The following is a 17,920-nucleotide window of genomic DNA, read 5'->3' as shown; positions in this document are numbered from 1 at the left end:
GTATTGATGGCCAGACCTATCGGCCTCTCTTGTTTGCTGCGTTCTCCCATGGTAGTTCCTTGTGTTATGTTTTCTTCACAAATCTGAAACATGTTCTTCATTTATTTGTTTTGCTTCAAGATTTGTATGTCTTTTCATACCTCTGTATTGTTATCTTAACTTTAGGTCTTTGTACCTTTGAATGATCAAAATAATAATAATAATAATAATAAAATTAATAATAATAATTGACACCTTCACAAAGTATATTGTATTTTGAAGAGTAACGATGACAATTCCGAAGATATTTATGCAAGTTAAGTGATGTAATTATATCATATATATATATTTTTCTGACTAATGATAAGAGAGAAGACTTAAACACGAAAAACTAATAATTAACATGTGTTGGAAGATTTTGATTCAAGCATGACAAACTTGCCCTCGGGGCTTGGGAGTGATGGTAGGGGTTCGGGGCTGGCATCCAATCGGTCAGTGTTTGACTCTTATCAAACCTTTCAATTTTTCCGATTTACCCGTTGTATCTTTGGGGTGAGGCTCTGCACCCCCAGGTTTGTAGCCTAGGGTGGGTCTCGAAGGAGCCCTGCCTAGGTGAATTCCTAGTGCTAAAAAATAGAAAAAAAAAATTATAGCATGACAAACTCAGGAAAGGGAGTTAGACGCTCTAGCTACCACCCCATATTATCGTTACGTCATTCAACAGACTTTTTGCAAAGCAGGCCCAAGAAGTAAAAAAAATGTGGCCATGCCCAATAAAATTTCTTATATATGGACCCACAAAATCATTCGCATTCTTTCTGTCAGTACAGGTTAGGCTTGGGCCCAAAAAAACTGAATGGTCTTTTAGGGCCTGACCGGGCTTGATTGTTACCCAATATCAGTTCGCGTACTATTATATCATGGGCCAGGACTCTAAAGCCCACCCACGGTGGGTCATACAGGAAAAGAGTTCAACCATTCAACATGATGTAAAATCAGAGGAAGTTCGTGAAAAGACCTGGAAATGCTGGGGTATGTTTGGATGTCCTGAAAATATTCAATTCCTTCATTAGTTTTTATAAGGTACTTTTCGTTACAAATTCATCATCTTAAATGCATAGTGGCCCATTCAAACGCGGCCTTAATTTCTCCTTCTTAAACTTTTACTAATATGGGTTAATTAGAAAGGAATGAGAAAGAATCTTCCCCGGATGGAGGCAATTAGGTATAATCATTTCAGTGCCCTAATTTATATTAAAAAGGTGGGTATAGTGGACATCCACCAACTCTTCTTTCTATTCCCTTCATTGATAACAAAGAAGTGGAATGGTCCAATTAGTTTAACTTTCAAGCATCTACAAAGCAAGAGAGTTTCTAAGAAAATGCAGAGCTATCATGAGTTTAGCCTTAAAAAATCACACCCACCCCTTAACCACACTTCATCTAAAATGAGCTTTCCCACCAAGTAATCTTGGAGATTAGACCCACCTCTTCAAAAAGACCTTATCAAACCCATTATTCCATAACCCATTAATCAAGAAAGAATTCTAAATCAATTCATCATATGGACCAATGTTGCCCAATGTGGCTCCACCATTAAATGGTGATCCAAAATTAGAGACCTTTCAAGCCGAAAACCAGGACTAAATCATCTTAATCACGAAAGCTTATAGAACGCAGAGACTCTAATCGATAATTCGGACCTGTAACATTAGTTAAAGGCTAAGTCACATATAAAGCGGGAGCTGGAGCGAAACCGAATTTGAGAGTGGGAGCGTGAGAGCGGCATAATTAAGTTATAAGTAGGGATAATTTGAGCGAGACAGTGCGCAAAGCGTGAGAGCGACACCTGTTGAGAAAGATTGTGTGATTTAGGTTAAATGACTTTTATGTCATTAAATATGTTTAACTAGAAATCATGGGTCCCACTTGAAATATATGTAATTATGAGTTCGAATATCATTTTTTAAAATTTGTATTATCTTATTATGTTTGTGTCTTGGATGCTTTCCAAAGTCTAATGTGCCCCCTACTAATTAGGTGAGGGTGGTCCTGATCATCCCAGTAGGACCTTCGCACTTTACCTCTTTCAGGTGGACCTTCAAATGCTATAATGGAGGAAATTTGTTGAATATGATAAACTTTCTAACATGTTGCTTGTTCCCTTTAAGCTTTCACTGGAATTAAAGTCGAGGAAAAATGGTTTTAACATGTTTTCAGTGCAAAAGAAATGTTGCTGAAAAGCAAGACACAGAGGAGTATAATGTATTCTGTAATGAGATTAATGAAATATTAACACGCCGTCCAAACATTCCCTTATGCATCTGTGCCGCGCATACAAAAATTTTGCCTGCCTGAAAAGGGAATGCCAGCCTTACTGGCCTTGTTTTTCCTCCAAACAAGGAATACCTAAGCCTTGAAATAATACTTTTAATTAAGAGGCTAGCTGAACATAATCATATAAGCCAGCCTCTAACAGGGCATTTCAGGTATACCGACAGTGGACTTTTTTAGTTAACTATGTTCAGTTCACTAGAAGATTCATGATTAAAGAATGTCCATGGCAAATAAAAGAGAATTATATAAGAATATATTTTTTACACTAATACTTTTTGCGGTTAATCTGTTTGGCTGATTAGTGTGACTCAAATGACTGAATGAGCCTTGTGCTTTAAGCAAAATATGAGTGTATTAGTCATACTAATCAACACCCTGTTCAAGCTGTCCTCAGAAAATTTTGGCTATCAGCATGTGAATATCATCATAATCACCATCATGGTATGAAGTTTTTAGTCTTGTAGATATTGACTTTCGAGTTCAAACATACACCATAATTTATATGCTTCTGTTGGAAAGATTTGTAGTCATTGTAATACAGTACTCTCAAAGTGCTTGCATAACAAACTAGTTGATATTGCAGGATTCGAATAATTGAACATGGGAAATGAGATGGGGAACCAAAACGTAACAGCGCTAAAAGGTATGCTTATTGGAAGGTCTTCTAAATTGTTGCTTACTTGTTGAAACGTGAGTTATATTAGTACTTCAAATTGATATTGTGTTAATGCAGCAGAAGAGAACACTGAAGCTGAAGCTCCGGAAAAATCTTTGCAAGGAGCTGTTATTGCAGATGAAGTAAAGGAAGAAAATCAAATAGTTCCTGCAACTGAAAATAGAGAAGTTCATGAAAAAGTTAGAGAGTTGTCTTCTGATGATCCTTTGGAAGCTGCAGATACTCGTGTGGACAAACAGACATCGGATGGAAGAGGTACGTAATTCATTTTGCAATCAACACGTGGCTTAATCTTCCTTTTACTTGATGATGAATGAACAAGCCAAACAATCATTCTACTTCACATATTAATTTGGCCTTTTTCTTCTATAGAGCAAGGTGACACTGAGCTTATGCTTCCTCAAGTTCCCATAGAGTCAAATGATGAAGTTAGTCAAGAGAGTGGAATCAAAACAACTTCTTCATTCAAAGATGCAGAAGATACTGAGAAGCCAATTGAGTCAAATTTGGATGAGAATCTGTTGGAAACAAGTGATCATCAAACACACAAACAATCTTTCATCAGAACAGGTTAGTTCTATATCTTTTTCTTGCTTCCCGCGAAACTGGTTCTTATTTATTATGTTGAACAATGAGGATTAGTCCTTAACAATTTGTTTAATACAAGTAGAAACCATATAGTTATACAGAACTTTAACATACTTTAAAAACTTGATTTTCTGAATTTAGAAACAGAGGAGGGAGAGAGAAGTGAGACCACTATTGACATGATGTCTGTGGATCAAAAGCTTGATCAGAATGAACTTGTTAAAGTTCATGCTGAAGCACAAGTAGAAGAAGGCAGCTGCTGGCCACAGGATGAGGAGGAAGATATAGGGATGAGCCTTTCATGTGACGAGGAGGACGAAGGTCACTTGTTGGAAACTGAAGCAACAATTAGTCTAGCTGGCATTGTTGCTTCTGATACTGATCTAGATATAGAAAAGATAAATGCTGATTTGCTATTAAAAGGAATGGAACCTGAAGAAGAGAAATCAGTAGGAGCAAGCATCTGCGAAGAGAAATGTGAAATCATAAGGGAAGATGAGCATGATCAGAATGAACTTGTTAAAGTTCATGCTGAAGCACAATTAGAAGAAGGCAGTTGCTGGCCACAGGATGAGGAGGAAGATATAGGAATGATCCTTTCATGTGATGAGGAGGACGAAGGTCACTTGTTGGAAACTGAAGCAACAATTAGTCTAGCTGGAATTGTTGCTTCTGATACTGATCTAGATATAGAAAAGATAAATGCTGATTTGCTAGTAAAAGAAATGGAACCTGAAGAAGAGAAATCAGTAGGAGCAAGCATCTGCGTAGAGAAATGTGAAATTATAAGGGAAGATGAGGTTGGGAATGGTTTGAGCAACGAAACAACTGTGACATCAATTTCTCATGGTGATTTTGGAAGCATGAATGATGGAGAACTTCCTGCTGAGATGATTTTAAGCAGGAATGGTTCCTCAGAAGCCATTTCTCAGTCTAATTCTTTGAATTGCTTCCATGAAGTTGTTCCTGAACCAGATGACAAATGCATAGTTCTCACTGAAGAGGCAAAGTTGATTGGGAGTGGATCAGAAGATGAGGACATTTGTGATCCTAATCCGATTCAGTTTAATGAGCAAGCAATGGAAGACTTGAAGATTGAGAAGTTGGATGCTTCTCAATCTATCTCGTCGCTGGTTGGGTCTAGTAGTGACAGTGGAAGTGAAAATGAGGACAGGTATGATCCTAATCCAATTCAGTTATATGAGCAAGGTATGAATGAATTGGAGGCCATGAAAATGAGTGTTTCGCAATCTGACTCATTGCTGGTTGGGCCTAATAGTGACAATGGAAGGGAAAATGAGGACAGGTATGACCCTAACTTACTTCAGTTTGATGAGAAAACTATGACTCAATTGGAGGATGAGAAAAATGATGCTTCTCAATTTGACTTGTTGCTGGTTTACTCAAATAGTGACAACGAAGGAGCAGACGAGAAAAAGTATGATCCTAACCCTATCCAGATTTATAAGCAAGCCATGAATGAGTTGGAGACTCAGAAAATGGTTGCTTCTCAATCTTGCTCGGCTCTCATTTTGTCCAATCATGATAGTAATGGAAGGGAAATTTTGGCTGATTCTTCTTGCAGGCCTGGAATTGGGGACAGTCAAATCAAGAGAGAAGAGGTGGCTGAGAATGGTTACCAATCTGAATTTTGTGATGACAAGCTGAATTCTGCTTCCGAGCAACAGCTCAAGGATTCAGAAGAAGCAATTGAATTGGTACCTGAAATTGGAACAGTTCCGACAGAATTAACTGTCATGGATTACAAACAAGACAAAGAGCAACCAGCAGAGAATGCAATCATCGATGAAAAAGAGGAGAAAGAAGAGAATTCAGAGAGCATTGGAAGTGATGGAGAAGAAAGCAAAGCAATAGAACAGCATGCATCTCAACCTCAATCAGTGGAAGGCACGGCAAGCTTGCTGTCACCATGTCCTTGTTCTCCACTCGAGCCCCAAGATCACAAGGACACTGTAAAAGAATCTGAGACTGGTGAAAAGAGGACTTCCTCAAGCAGAGATTTGATACAAGAGAGTTGCAGTGAAATATTTGTCAACAAAGCTTCCATTGTTGACTGCACAAACTCAACCGAGAAAACTCTGATCTCTGAATTTGAATTGGAGAAAGAGGAAGCTGCAGGGCAGGATCTTCCACGTTGCTATATCAAAACACCAGTTGCAGAAACTGAAAGTCTGGTGAACCAGTCTACTGATACAATTGCGAGTGTTGGTTGTGGAGCACAAGAAAGAATGGGAAAGCTGGGTATTGAATCCAATCCCGAGAACCCAATCATTCACATTGAGGTTAGAAAAGCTCCAAGCTTTGATTTTGATGTCTCTCTTGGAGCAAGGTGTGAAGAATCTGATCAGACCCCATTACTGCGTCATGACAAGATTGCAACCAGACGGTTCCTGAGCCAGGACAGTTTGGACTTCGGAAACTTAACAACAAAAGCTGAATATGGTGGAGACTTGCTGAAGTATCAAGCAATGCCAGTGGAAGAGAAGACTATTAAAATGGAAAGAAGCGATTCAGAGAAGTTGAAAACTCCATTTCTGAGCATGTTGAAAGGAGATGGACAAACCAATGTTGTGGTTTCACCTAAGAAACAGGATAGTCATGTCTCTATTAAGACTAAGGAAGTGGCAATTACTTCATCAAAAGGGAGTGGGAAGCGAAAGCCAAAAGCTTCCATCTTCAGCACCTGCCTCTGTTGTGCAGCATCAATCCATTGAATCCCATTCAGATTACTTATTTTTTTTCAGTTTCATTGCTTCATTTTTTGGGTTGCTTTTTGGTCCAATTTAAGCTTTCTGAAATGGATTTTTTTTCAAAACCGAGAGTATTGAAATTTTTTCGACTACAAAAAAGTTGCAGCTGTGATTATTCAACGCTTGTAATTTATCCCTATATTTCTTCTGTGTATTAGAATTGCATTTTTTTAGTGGTTTAAGTTGTTAACTGAAACTTTTTATGTAATATATATTTTTGTATTCAATGATTGTTCATTTGAGAAAAGAAGAGTAATGTTTGAAGAAGAATTGTAATTTCAGTGGGTTTTCCACCTTTGATTGTAATATTTGATTATTTATTTGTAGCGATATATTAAAGCCTTATATTTAAGGTTAGTGTCAATAATCTAGTGCTATGTTTAATTGCTGAGTTCATGACATAGATGATGGTTTGCCAGTGGAACTGCTTTTCAGTATTGGAAGTGTGAAGTTGTGGGTTAGATTTTGTTTCGGTCTCGGTCACGTTGCAACTCAGTTTTTAAAAAATTCTCACCGGCTTTCATTTTCTTGTGGGTTGTGCACTTGGTTTCAGAACTCTCTTTTTAGAGTAAGGGATAAGAGAGCGTTCAAACTCACGGTTTAGAAACCAATGGGATTTGAAGGCTAAAACTAATAATCTCTTGTTTTTCACATAATGAAAATTTTTACACGATTCACTAAATCACAATTTTTTTTTATTTTTATTTTTTTATCGATTTGTGTGGTGTGTGAAATTTTGTGATGTCTCTCGTACTTGTTTCACAGCGCTTGTTGCAACGAGAAAAAAAGAATGTATTGAAGAGAGAAAAAAAAAAAAAAAGAGAGACAATCTAAAACAGATTACTTACCACACTTTTTGATATGCTTGATCTTCCATGACTTTGGAACGAGCCATTCAACCTTTATAATAGTAGGGTCACTTTCTTATGGGTTAAAGAAAGTGGTCAGCTCATTGCCACCCAATGTCCCCATATTGTAAAATTATAGACCCTAAGACATAGGGACCATGAGTATGATTGCAGGGTCTTAACAATCCAATTCGAGTGCATGGGCTGGACACATTACTGATGCCTGCTTGCTTTTTAGTTATTTACTTAACAAATGACTTGTAATGTTGTGAGTTGTTATGTATATATATGTTTATGTTATAAAAAAAATAATTATAAAAGAAAAAAAAAAAAAAGTTTGTGGACCCCATCAATATGTTAAACATCAAAAAAAGGGCCTGGCATTTGACCAGATTGTCTTCTCTCTCTCTCTCTCCCTCTCTCTTTCTCGCGTCCAGTAGCTTCCTTCTTCTTCTTCTTCTTCTTCTTCTTCTTCTTCTTTTTTTTTTTTTTTTTTTTTTTTTTTTCTACAATTTCAAACTTGGATTCCTCCTTCCATTTTTAGAATTTTTGAGTGCCAGCAAATCGAAGAGCACGGCGAGATCTACGTGTGAGTACCAGCAATTTCAGTTTTGGTGCACTCTAGGGATTTCAAAATTCTAAGGTTCTTGAGCTCAAATTGGGGGTTTTCATCAAATTTGAGGTAGGGGTGTTTTAATACATGAATTCTTGTATTTTTGTGAATTTCTAGCTTAAAGTGATGCCTAACATGTTTAATTAGTACTAATTCTTGCAAAAATTTGTTTAAAATAATAAGCATGGAATGTATGTGACTATTTATTAATTATTTTAAGGTAATTTAGCATGCTTACATATTTATATGAAATTGAATTTATATTTTACATGCTAGTTATGCAAAGTTAATATTAAATGAGAGCTCCATCATGTAGTTTATAAATTTGCCTTGTATAGTATGTGTGAAAGTTATATGGTTAGGTTTATAAATTGAAGCACAAATATTCATGCATTCATTAGGAAAGAGAGAGGGGGAAAAATATTTTTAGAGCGAACGAAATTATTTTGGAGAAAATATTTTCTAAAAGTGTTGTGAAAATCGGACGCCTAGGCGTCTAGTGGTCCATGATGTTGGTGTAGTCTAGAAGGGGAATGTAATTGAGTTAACTAGGCCGAATGCGACGCCTTGGAAGTGCCTTGTGGTCGTGGATAATTAACCAACCTTACTTTCGTGACCCATTGGAGGTGCCTTGGGTCGGATTACACTAACGGTTTGATTGTTGAAACGGAATTGTTTCAAAAATGGAGAGTGGTATAGGCATAACATTGCATTTCATGGTACATGTGGGAAATTTGTGACTAGATGTTATTTAGGGGGATATAAGAAGTGTCTCTGAAACACTTCCTACTGAGTTTATGCTCACCCCATTATTTTTTTAAAATTTTTCAGAATATGAAAAAGAGGTGGCGGACGACGATCCACCACAAGTTTAGACGAGTTTGGGGATCTATTTTATTTTTGCTATCTTTTGTATTCGAATTATAATATTTTATAAATGTAATCTTAACTATTTTGTGAAACTTTAGTTTAATTGGTATAATGTTGTAAGTTATGGACTTTTAAATTCTAACTACATTTTATGGACTATAACTTGATATAACTTAAGTGTGTTTCTTGTTTGGATGAGATGGAGGAACATGACTTTTTGTATGTATGTAGTCATTTTGGAAATGTGATATAATATCTGTATTGTGCGTTAGGACATGATATGTTATTTTTAAAGCTCAGTGAGGCCATTGCATTTTTTTTTTTTTATATTTCAACAAATTGTAGAGGGACTTTTTCTGCGAAAGTCATGGCGAAATTTTATATATTTTATTATTATTATTTTGATAACTTTTGGGTCGTTACATGACTACTGTCAGGCTTCACTTGGAAGTTTCAGGCAGACAACACATGACAGATCAAAGTGCTAAGAAGGACATCTGAATGGAAGAATGAAGTTATAGAGTCATTCATATTTACGTAAAGAAATATCGAGTGTTGGAGGGAGTTTGGAAGTGGAGGGTTTCTATATATGTGTAGAGTGTAGACAAGATTCTGTAAGTCTGATATTTATAATTTGATCCGATAAATAAGTGTTTAAGTTCATTTGTAATCACCACCAACAAGCTTTGAGAGTGATAGGATGCCTGTAATTTGGTTAGAATTTGATCTGTAATAAAAAATTTCAGACGATAAGAATAAATGACCATAAATAAGTGAGAAGTTTATTTGTTACAAAATTGAAGAAAGAGAATAAAATTTCAAAAATGAGATACCTAGATATAGGTAGAAAATAACATTTATGTTTAAAATAATGAATGTGGGATTATTGATGTACAGGAAGCAAAACATTCCTAAAGCAAAATTGAATAAGTTTTATTTATTTTTTATATTTAATTTAAATTTTTTTCAAAAGTTTGAAGTAACAAATACGTAAGTAAAGAAGGTACAGAGTGGGCTGGGTTGAGCACAACCCCAATTAAATAAAAAGAAAACCAACCAATAAACGGTTGTGACCAACAAGCAAAAGGATATAATTTAGGAAAAGAAAAGAAATGGAGGGGATTCATAAGAAAATAATTTAGGCATCATGTGTAGGGATGGCAAAATACTCATCCTATCCTGTCCTGTTTAGAACGGTTATGGGTGATGAGATGGTTTTGAGACGAGAATGGAGGTGATAAAATGGTTTTGACTCTTTCGAGGCAGGAATGGGAGTTAGGGTTGAAAATTCGTATGGTTATGGGGCGGAAATGGAAAAGATCACCCGGCTACCAGGCCCGGTCCCACCAATATAGTGATAAGTTACAATTTTGTCCTTATACCTTATTTTATATTTAATAATATTAAGTATATATTAAGCAAATTCAATTTTATTTTATTTCAATCACTAAATATTCTTTTATATTATTTTTATTTGAGAATTTCTCTGTATCATTTTGATGTTCTGACAATAATTTTAGTCTTAAGTTTCAATTGAAAAGTTAAATTTGTTTTTATTTGCATAAGAGGGAAATATATATATATATATATATATATATATATATATATATATATATAATCATAGTTAAATTTTGTTTTATTATTTACTTTCGGCCTGCCCACCCCCCGCGCGTCCCGACTCACCCCGCCCCTTTTAATGAACGGTTTTTGGGCGGGGATGGGATATCTATCCTAAATGGGAATGGAAATGAGGATGACATTCCCCGCTCCAAACGTCTCCATTGTCATCCTTAATCATGTATTGGTTTTATTATTATCTCAAAAATAGGAGGAAATGAAGGAAAAGGAAAGAAAAATCTAACCTTTTAATGAAACTCTTTATTAATATCAATTTTCCTTTTATTTTTATAAAAAAAAAAAAATTCTATAGAAAATAGTACTGTAGTAAATTAATTAAAATAGTTTTCAATCATTTCTTTTCCTGAATATGATTATTATTATTTCATTTCATTTTTTTTTTTTAATCAACTCATTTTCATTCTTTCCTAAAGCATCCTAACTAATGTTTATTTATTTATTTTTCTTTTCGGCTATACCATATATAGGCTTAAAGTGATAACATAATTTTACTTATGCGGCTAAAATTACTTGGTCAAAGTGGTTTGTATAAAATAAATACAATATTAAAATCTCAACATGTCTTATAATCAAATTTAAAACTTATATTTCATTTTAGGCCGATTACAAAGGCAGATCGATCTGCCGAGTGGAGAGCGTCCAACAAAAGGAAGAACCATGGGATTGAATTTTGATAAAAAATTTAGTTCTTCACAATTTTATCAAATTTTATCTTTTTTTATATATTATGAGTTGGTAGAGCGTCAGTTCTTCGAGCGGATATGTCCATATTCAAATTCTTCTTTCTTAATTTGTCAAAAAAAAAACTTAAACATGAATTAAATCCAAAATTACTTACTGTTTTGAAAATATTGTAAAAATTAATAAGCCTACCCTCAAATAATTATTTCCAATTCAACGAATTAAAGCAAACAAACCCTGAATAAATGTCCCTCATCTACTACTAAATGTTGTGAGTTGTCCAATCATTAATGGTAGGACATGAGCATAATAATTGGTGACATTTATGGAATATGGACCAACACTTGAACAAATACATTGAGCATTTACTTCTCGTCGGTGAGGTATGGTGGATTGTTCGTACTCCAAAGTACCTTGTAATTGTGTTGAATTTTTCAACAGGTTACTTCAGCAAAGAGTGTGACAGGGACTCTAAATAAATGTTTCTTTAAAGAGTTTATAATTCCAGAAGACCCTAGATAATGAAAGAAGATATTTTTTTGCAAATATATATATATATATATATATATATATGTATATTTTACTTATTCTTGATGACCAAAGATAACTAAAGAGAAGTCAATTGGAATAGGTAGCCTAATGAATAAGGAGTTTTTTTGGAAAAATAATAAATTTGAACGTGAAAATGACTAATGTTGATTATTGGTAACAAAAATAAATAAATAAAGGAGTGAAGGAGATCCTTGCAATTTATATGTGTAGGGTAGTAAATCACAAATAATTAAAATCACAATAAAAATAAAAACATTTTGTACAGAATATCTTTTATTTATTTATATATTTATGTGTATTACTAATAGTTGTATAAAAAATCAAGAACATTGTAATCTAATGATATTTTCTCTACTTTATAAAGTGGAATGAAGGCGATATAGGAAAAAATGCATGTGTGAGATTTGTGCACAAAAAAACGTATACAAAAAGTATTTAAAAATACCCACTTAAGATCTTATGACCATTAAAATGTTGAGTATATATTTTATACACTCCTAGTGACCAATATACTTTTTTTTTTTTTTTACCAAAATGTTTTTCTTATATATATATTTTTAGTTTAACTATATGACAACCTACTCTGTTTTTCGCCTCAATTAATTTCCATTCAAAGGCCTCATTTTCCATCCTAAAAGTCCCTACCATTGATCCTTAGTCCAAGTCAAAAATAAAACCAGAAATTGAGAGTTCAACGCAACCTAACGCGTTGAGTTGTTGAAAATATATATTGTAAATAATGGCATTGGGGTCACCTGTTAAAGCTCAACGGTGACGCTTTCCACAGGGACACTTTAAAACTTGATTGTTGTCCAAAAAAAAAAAAATAAATAAATAAAAAAAAATAAAAATAAAAATAAATACACACACACTCATAATGGACCAAATCATATACAGATTAGCTTCATAATTACATACCATCAATAAGTCATTGTCAGTGACCGGACTCAAAAAAATTTGTGAGAGGGGGCCACCTTTTTATTTGTGAAGGCAAATTTATATAGCGAGTCTATTTTTATAATTTCAATAGAGTTTTATTCATAAATTTTAAAAAATGTAAAGTATAAAATGCAAAAAAAAAAAAAAAAAAAAAAAAAAAAAAAAAAAAAAAAAATGGGATGAATTGTAATTTTAGTGGAGCCATCTTCATAAATTCTCAAAAATTTAAAGTATAAAATAATCAAAAATAATAATTCAATGGGGGGCGAATTATAATTTTAGTGGGGGCATTTTCATAAATTTTAAAAAATTTAAAATATAAAATAAAAATATTAAAAATTAAGTGGGGAGGATGCCCCATTAATACTATGTTAGGTCTGTGCTTGATTCGTTGTATATATAAGAGTGTGGGTGTATATTATATAAGCAGACAAACATTTATACATGTTTTTAAAGTTAAAATTTGAATGAGTCGTCGTATATAAAAGTGCAGGGGTGTGGTATATATAAGCACACAAACATTCATAAGTTAAAATTTGAGGAAAATGCATCACAACTTTTTAACTAGTCTTAAGTTACGGTGAAATTACTATAAAGTTTCGAATGGCCGGGACTGAAAGGGACAGAACCCAAATCTCAAGTTGAAATTGTCCAAATTGGTCTCACACAATAGATGTGTATTATCAACCCTCTATATATATATATATATATATATATATACAAATATATATATATATATATTATGGTTGAAGTTCGAGAGTTATAAAGCTTTAAAATTAGTGTAACTTGCCTCATTAAGGGTGTTATTTATTTTCTTTTTTCTTTTTTTCGGAGTAATTATTTTGACCAGACATATAATCAAGGGCGGATCCAGCCTTTTGAAATGGGGTGGGCTAATTTTGGGCTGGGCTAACTTTGGACTGGACTACCATTATTATTTTCTCTTTTTTTGGGTTGGGCTTAAAGTAGTATGGTAAATTTTTTTTTTTTTTTGTTTGGGTGGGCTGAAGCCCAGCTTTGCCCACCCTTGAATCCGCCCTTGCATATAGTATAGAAATTATTACAAATAGATGGACTTATAGACTTATATTTATCATTTAAAAGAGTCAACGTCATGACCTTTTTTTTTAAAAAAAGAAAAGAAATTGACTAAAATGCTAAGGTCGATATCAAAAAAATATTGTTAATTGTCCAAACTATTTTTACTATTTTCATATACCACTCTTGTACATTAATGTACCACTTTTTGTATACATAAATGTCACTTGTCGTACATGCTCAAAAAGTGATATTTGATGACATGGTCTATACTTACTGATATAAAAATGGTACTTACCTGCACAAAATTAGTACTTACGTACATAGCATATAAATAACCACTTTTCTAATACGTAAACATTTTGATTACTTGACTCTGTCAAATGATATAACAATTCCTATAATAAACCAAAGTCAAAATTTGGAGAAGGTACCCTGGTCATCTTTTGAATCCTCAAAGGACCAAAAAAAAAAAAAAAAAAAAAAATCTCATACATCATGTCTAAAACATGTTATTCAAAACATAAAATTCTTGCTGATAAAAACTTAAATTACACTAAAAAAATGTGAACAAAATGGTACTTATCTGCACAAAATTAATACTTACGTACATAAAAATTTATGCATATAAATAACCACTTTTTTAATACGTAAATATTTTGATTACTTGACTCTGTCAAATGATATAACAATTCCTATTATAAACCAAAGTCAAAATTTGGAGAAGGTACCCTGGTCATCTTTTGAATCCTCAAAGGACCACAAAAAAAAAAAAAAAAAAAAAAAAAATCTCATACATCATGTCTAAAACATGTTATTCAAAACATAAAATTCTTGTTGATAAAAAATAAAATTACACTAAAAAATGTGAACAAAATGGTACTTATCTGCACAAAATTAATACTTACGTACATAAAAAGTGATGCATATAAATAATCACTTTTCTAATACGTAAGCATTTTGATTACTTGACTCTGTCAAATGATATAACAATTCCTATAATAAACCAAAGTCAAAATTTGGAGAAGGTACCCTGGTAATCTTTTGAATCCTCAAAGGACCACAAAAAAAAAAAAAAACAGAAAAAAAAAAAAAAAAATCTCATACGTCATGTCTAAAACATGTTATTCAAAACATAAAATTCTTGTTGATAAAAACTTAAATTACACTAAAAATTGTGAGCATTTTAAACAATTTAGTCTTTAATATGGTACTAGAGGATAAATAATAAACCCTATTTGACAAGGAATTCATTGACTAGAATCATCCCGCGACAAACACAAAGTTACCAGATTTATTTTGTCATTTAATTTTTAACCAATACAGCCATTGAAAGAATAGAATCAAGAAGACAAATACAGCAAGGAAAATTTCTAAGTTATATATTTTTTTTCCTGGAGATTACATTAATTAATTGGTTAAACAATTAAAAGACAAACAAATTGGAATATGATTATATTCGATGTTATCAATCGAAAAGCTTGTGATTAGACAGTCATCATCATCTTCACGAATTCATCATAGTTAACTTGACCATCACCATCCAAATCAGCCTCCCTGATCATCTGTTCGACCTCATCGTCCGTTAGTTTTTCACCTAGATTGATCATCACGTGCCTCAGCTGCACAGGATCAAATCAACAGTATTATAATTAAATAAGATATTAGTAAGATAATTACAGAATCTTTTGTGTTGTGACAATTAAAAAAGTCAAAATACAAAGTACACAGAGTCTGGTTAAAATTGGGTACTGTTCATTGCATGAGAAATTAATGGCTATTGCTGTACAGAGATGCAAAGTGAAACAGCTGTAAAAAAACACATTTAAAAATAATATGACAGCTCATTTAACATTTGAATCCTTTTATTAAACAAATGAGGGATGTTTGAATCTTGAGATCAAACGAAGCAGAGTTTCTCAGGCCTATTCTTTTTAACACCAATATAATTTTTCATAAATACCAAAACAGTCATTGTGCATGCAAACGTAAGACTACATATATTTGATTATTTATATACTCGATAATTTCGAAAGTCCTTGTATATATACTGGCCAGCTCTTTTATCAATTTTCATAAATAACTTCAACCTATATTTTTTATAATTATATTTTTCCACATATTGTAAATATGTTTCAACGTTAATAATAAAATTAATGATAATCAATTTTGTTGTTTGAATATATATATATATATAGTTAGAGGTTAGCTCACCTCATTAGCTGATATATAACCATTTTGATCCTTGTCAAACACTTTGAAAGCTTCTTTAAGCTCTTCCTCTGCATCAGTCTCCTATTAAGTAAATGAAAACATATCTATCACTAAGTGGAGAAATACAAGAAAAAGATAAAATTAAATAAGTTGGAAATATTTCAAATATGCCATATGTATATATATATATATATATATATATATATTTGAATGAATTAAAAAATGAAATATGTTATATGTTGTACCTTCATTTTGTTAGCCATGAGGTTCAAGAACTCAGCGAACTCTATGGTACCATTACCATCGACATCGACTTCGCTTATCATGTCTTGAAGCTCTTCCTCCGTTGGATTTTGATCCAATGACCGGATCACCGTTGCCAATTCTTCCACAGTGATGCAACCTATACATTCATCATTCTATGAATAAGCCATACAGTGTTCTCTGTATAGACTTGTGTGTGTGTGTGTGTTTGTGTGTGTAGAGAGAATAATTTTTCAACTCTTTAGGCCTAGAACAAAAAGAATAAGGAAAACCCATTACTCATAAACTAAGGTTAATTGAAGGCTAAGAATAATCCAAAAATAACTAATTACAGTATATATATATATATATATATATATATATATAGGAAATAGCTAGGAAAGAGAAGAAAATCTCACCATCTCCATCCTTGTCAAACAAACTGAAAGCCTCTTGGAACTCCACAATTTGTTCTTCGTTTAGCTTATCTGCCATGGTGGTTTCCTAGAAAAACCTCAAAGACACTAGAGCAAACCTCAAAGTTAGAGAGAGAGAGAGAGAGAGAGAAGAGAGAGAGAGTGAGTTGAGTAAAGCTCAATCCTCGCTGGGCTTTATGTAGAAATCTAATATGATAAGAGGATAGTAAATGCTCCTCCAATTTTTTTTAATTTAAAATTCAAAATTAATAGGAGTCAAACAGAGCTTTTGTGATAAATAATAGAATTGGGTATTATAATATATAATTACTACTATTATTGGTCATATCCAAAGATAAATCGAATACTACGGGGCTAACTAGTAGATGTTTTTTTTGGACTTATTAAAATAAAAAAAAATAAAAAGTGTCAAATTAATTAAGCTTATGACTTTGGAAAAGTATCTCTCTCTAGAGGCCGCGGCTAAGACCATGACCGTCCAATCTTACTTTCTCCATCTCTGAATTATTTAATTTTCATATATCTGTTATATATTTGTATATGTAATACGTGCCCAATGTATAGTTTGGGTTACATTGTATATGTATATATCTGTATGCGTAATATTTAGTAAATATATAATAATTATTATTAATATAATGAAATTGTACAGCTGTACGGTTTGATGTTTAGGAGACACAGAGAGAGAACAGGGGAGGTGTGAACTCTCTTCTTTACTAACCAAAATTTCAACCCCAAACAGCACGCCCCGTTTCTTGCACGAGAGGCTAGCATTTGCATACTAAACATTGACATTTTCTTAAGACGCGTGGATAGTTTTACTAAATCCTTCTTTTTTTTCTTTTTCTTTATTTTTTTTTAAAATTAATAAAAAAAATAGAAAAAAAAAAGGAAGGGAGGTTAATTACGACGATACCATATTTCTTACACATGTGATAGTTTTAATTTTTTAAAAATTATTTTAAACAATTGAACCAAACATGCCTTTAGTAAACATCAAATATTGTTTTTGGTGTATTCCCAAATTTACAATTTATATTTAAATTTAACGAAAAATTATTATCAAGAAATTCTCATTCAGAATTAAATCACAATATATACCACTTTGGTATGGCGATTATATGTGGGAATTGGCATGTAAAGCTTCTCATAATGTTGGGTCAATGAATGCTGTTGTGGACACGGACGGATTGGACCGTAACATCATTTTCAAAATCACATCAAACAGAATTTTGTTAGCCAATTAGACCAAACACAACATCGATAGTTTTTCCACTACTAATAAAATGGATTGGATTGATATAGACCAAGAGTAGGGAAAAGAAGAGAGAAACAAAAATGCCATATTTTTCAACGTCACAAACTGTCAATTTGGTGCTCTAGGAGATAAATAACACTAATCAATAATATGCTGGACTATAGACTATACTTAGTAGTCGATCCATCGTGTGAGAGTTTGAAATCCAACCTGAGTAATATACAATTGATTAATTGAA

General features: G+C 32.9%; 2 protein-coding genes and 1 long non-coding RNA gene across 4 annotated transcripts; 2 read left to right on the top strand and 1 right to left on the bottom strand.

Moving 5' to 3' along the window:
• Positions 1–2,473: 2,473 nt before the first annotated feature.
• On the top strand, positions 2,474–6,735 carry LOC132275082 (uncharacterized). Of its 2 annotated transcripts, none has more exons than XM_059776467.1 (5): positions 2,474–2,757; positions 2,900–2,959; positions 3,053–3,247; positions 3,365–3,562; positions 3,722–6,735. In XM_059776467.1, exons 2-5 carry the CDS (start codon positions 2,917–2,919, stop codon positions 6,313–6,315), a joined length of 3,030 nt encoding a protein of 1,009 aa, XP_059632450.1. In that variant the 5' UTR covers positions 2,474–2,757; positions 2,900–2,916; the 3' UTR covers positions 6,316–6,735. The 2 variants fall into 2 exon arrangements, with proteins under 2 accessions (XP_059632450.1, XP_059632449.1); XM_059776466.1 differs by having other exon boundaries at positions 3,050–3,247.
• Positions 6,736–6,802: 67 nt separating this feature from the next.
• LOC132275081 (uncharacterized) lies at positions 6,803–9,345 on the top strand. The gene is made up of 2 exons (XR_009470584.1): positions 6,803–7,881; positions 9,120–9,345. It is a non-coding gene; the product is annotated as an uncharacterized LOC132275081 (long non-coding RNA).
• Positions 9,346–14,806: 5,461 nt separating this feature from the next.
• On the bottom strand, positions 14,807–16,577 carry LOC132275080 (calmodulin-like protein 11). The gene is made up of 4 exons (XM_059776465.1): positions 16,407–16,577; positions 15,990–16,147; positions 15,745–15,825; positions 14,807–15,152 (listed from the first exon to the last, which is right to left on the bottom strand). The coding sequence occupies exons 1-4, from the start codon at positions 16,480–16,482 to the stop codon at positions 15,018–15,020; spliced, it is 450 nt and encodes a 149-aa protein (XP_059632448.1). The 5' UTR covers positions 16,483–16,577; the 3' UTR covers positions 14,807–15,017.
• Between the last annotated feature and the right edge of the window lie 1,343 nt (positions 16,578–17,920).

Source organism: Cornus florida, unplaced genomic scaffold, assembly GCF_030987335.1.
Source record: "Cornus florida cultivar Cherokee Brave unplaced genomic scaffold, ASM3098733v1 CherokeeBrave_3.0.0_Hap2_Chr09, whole genome shotgun sequence".
NCBI classification, from domain to species: domain Eukaryota; kingdom Viridiplantae; phylum Streptophyta; class Magnoliopsida; order Cornales; family Cornaceae; genus Cornus; species Cornus florida.
The sequence above is the reverse complement of the archived record's forward strand: the minus strand, read 5'-3'. Positions and strand labels throughout refer to the sequence as shown.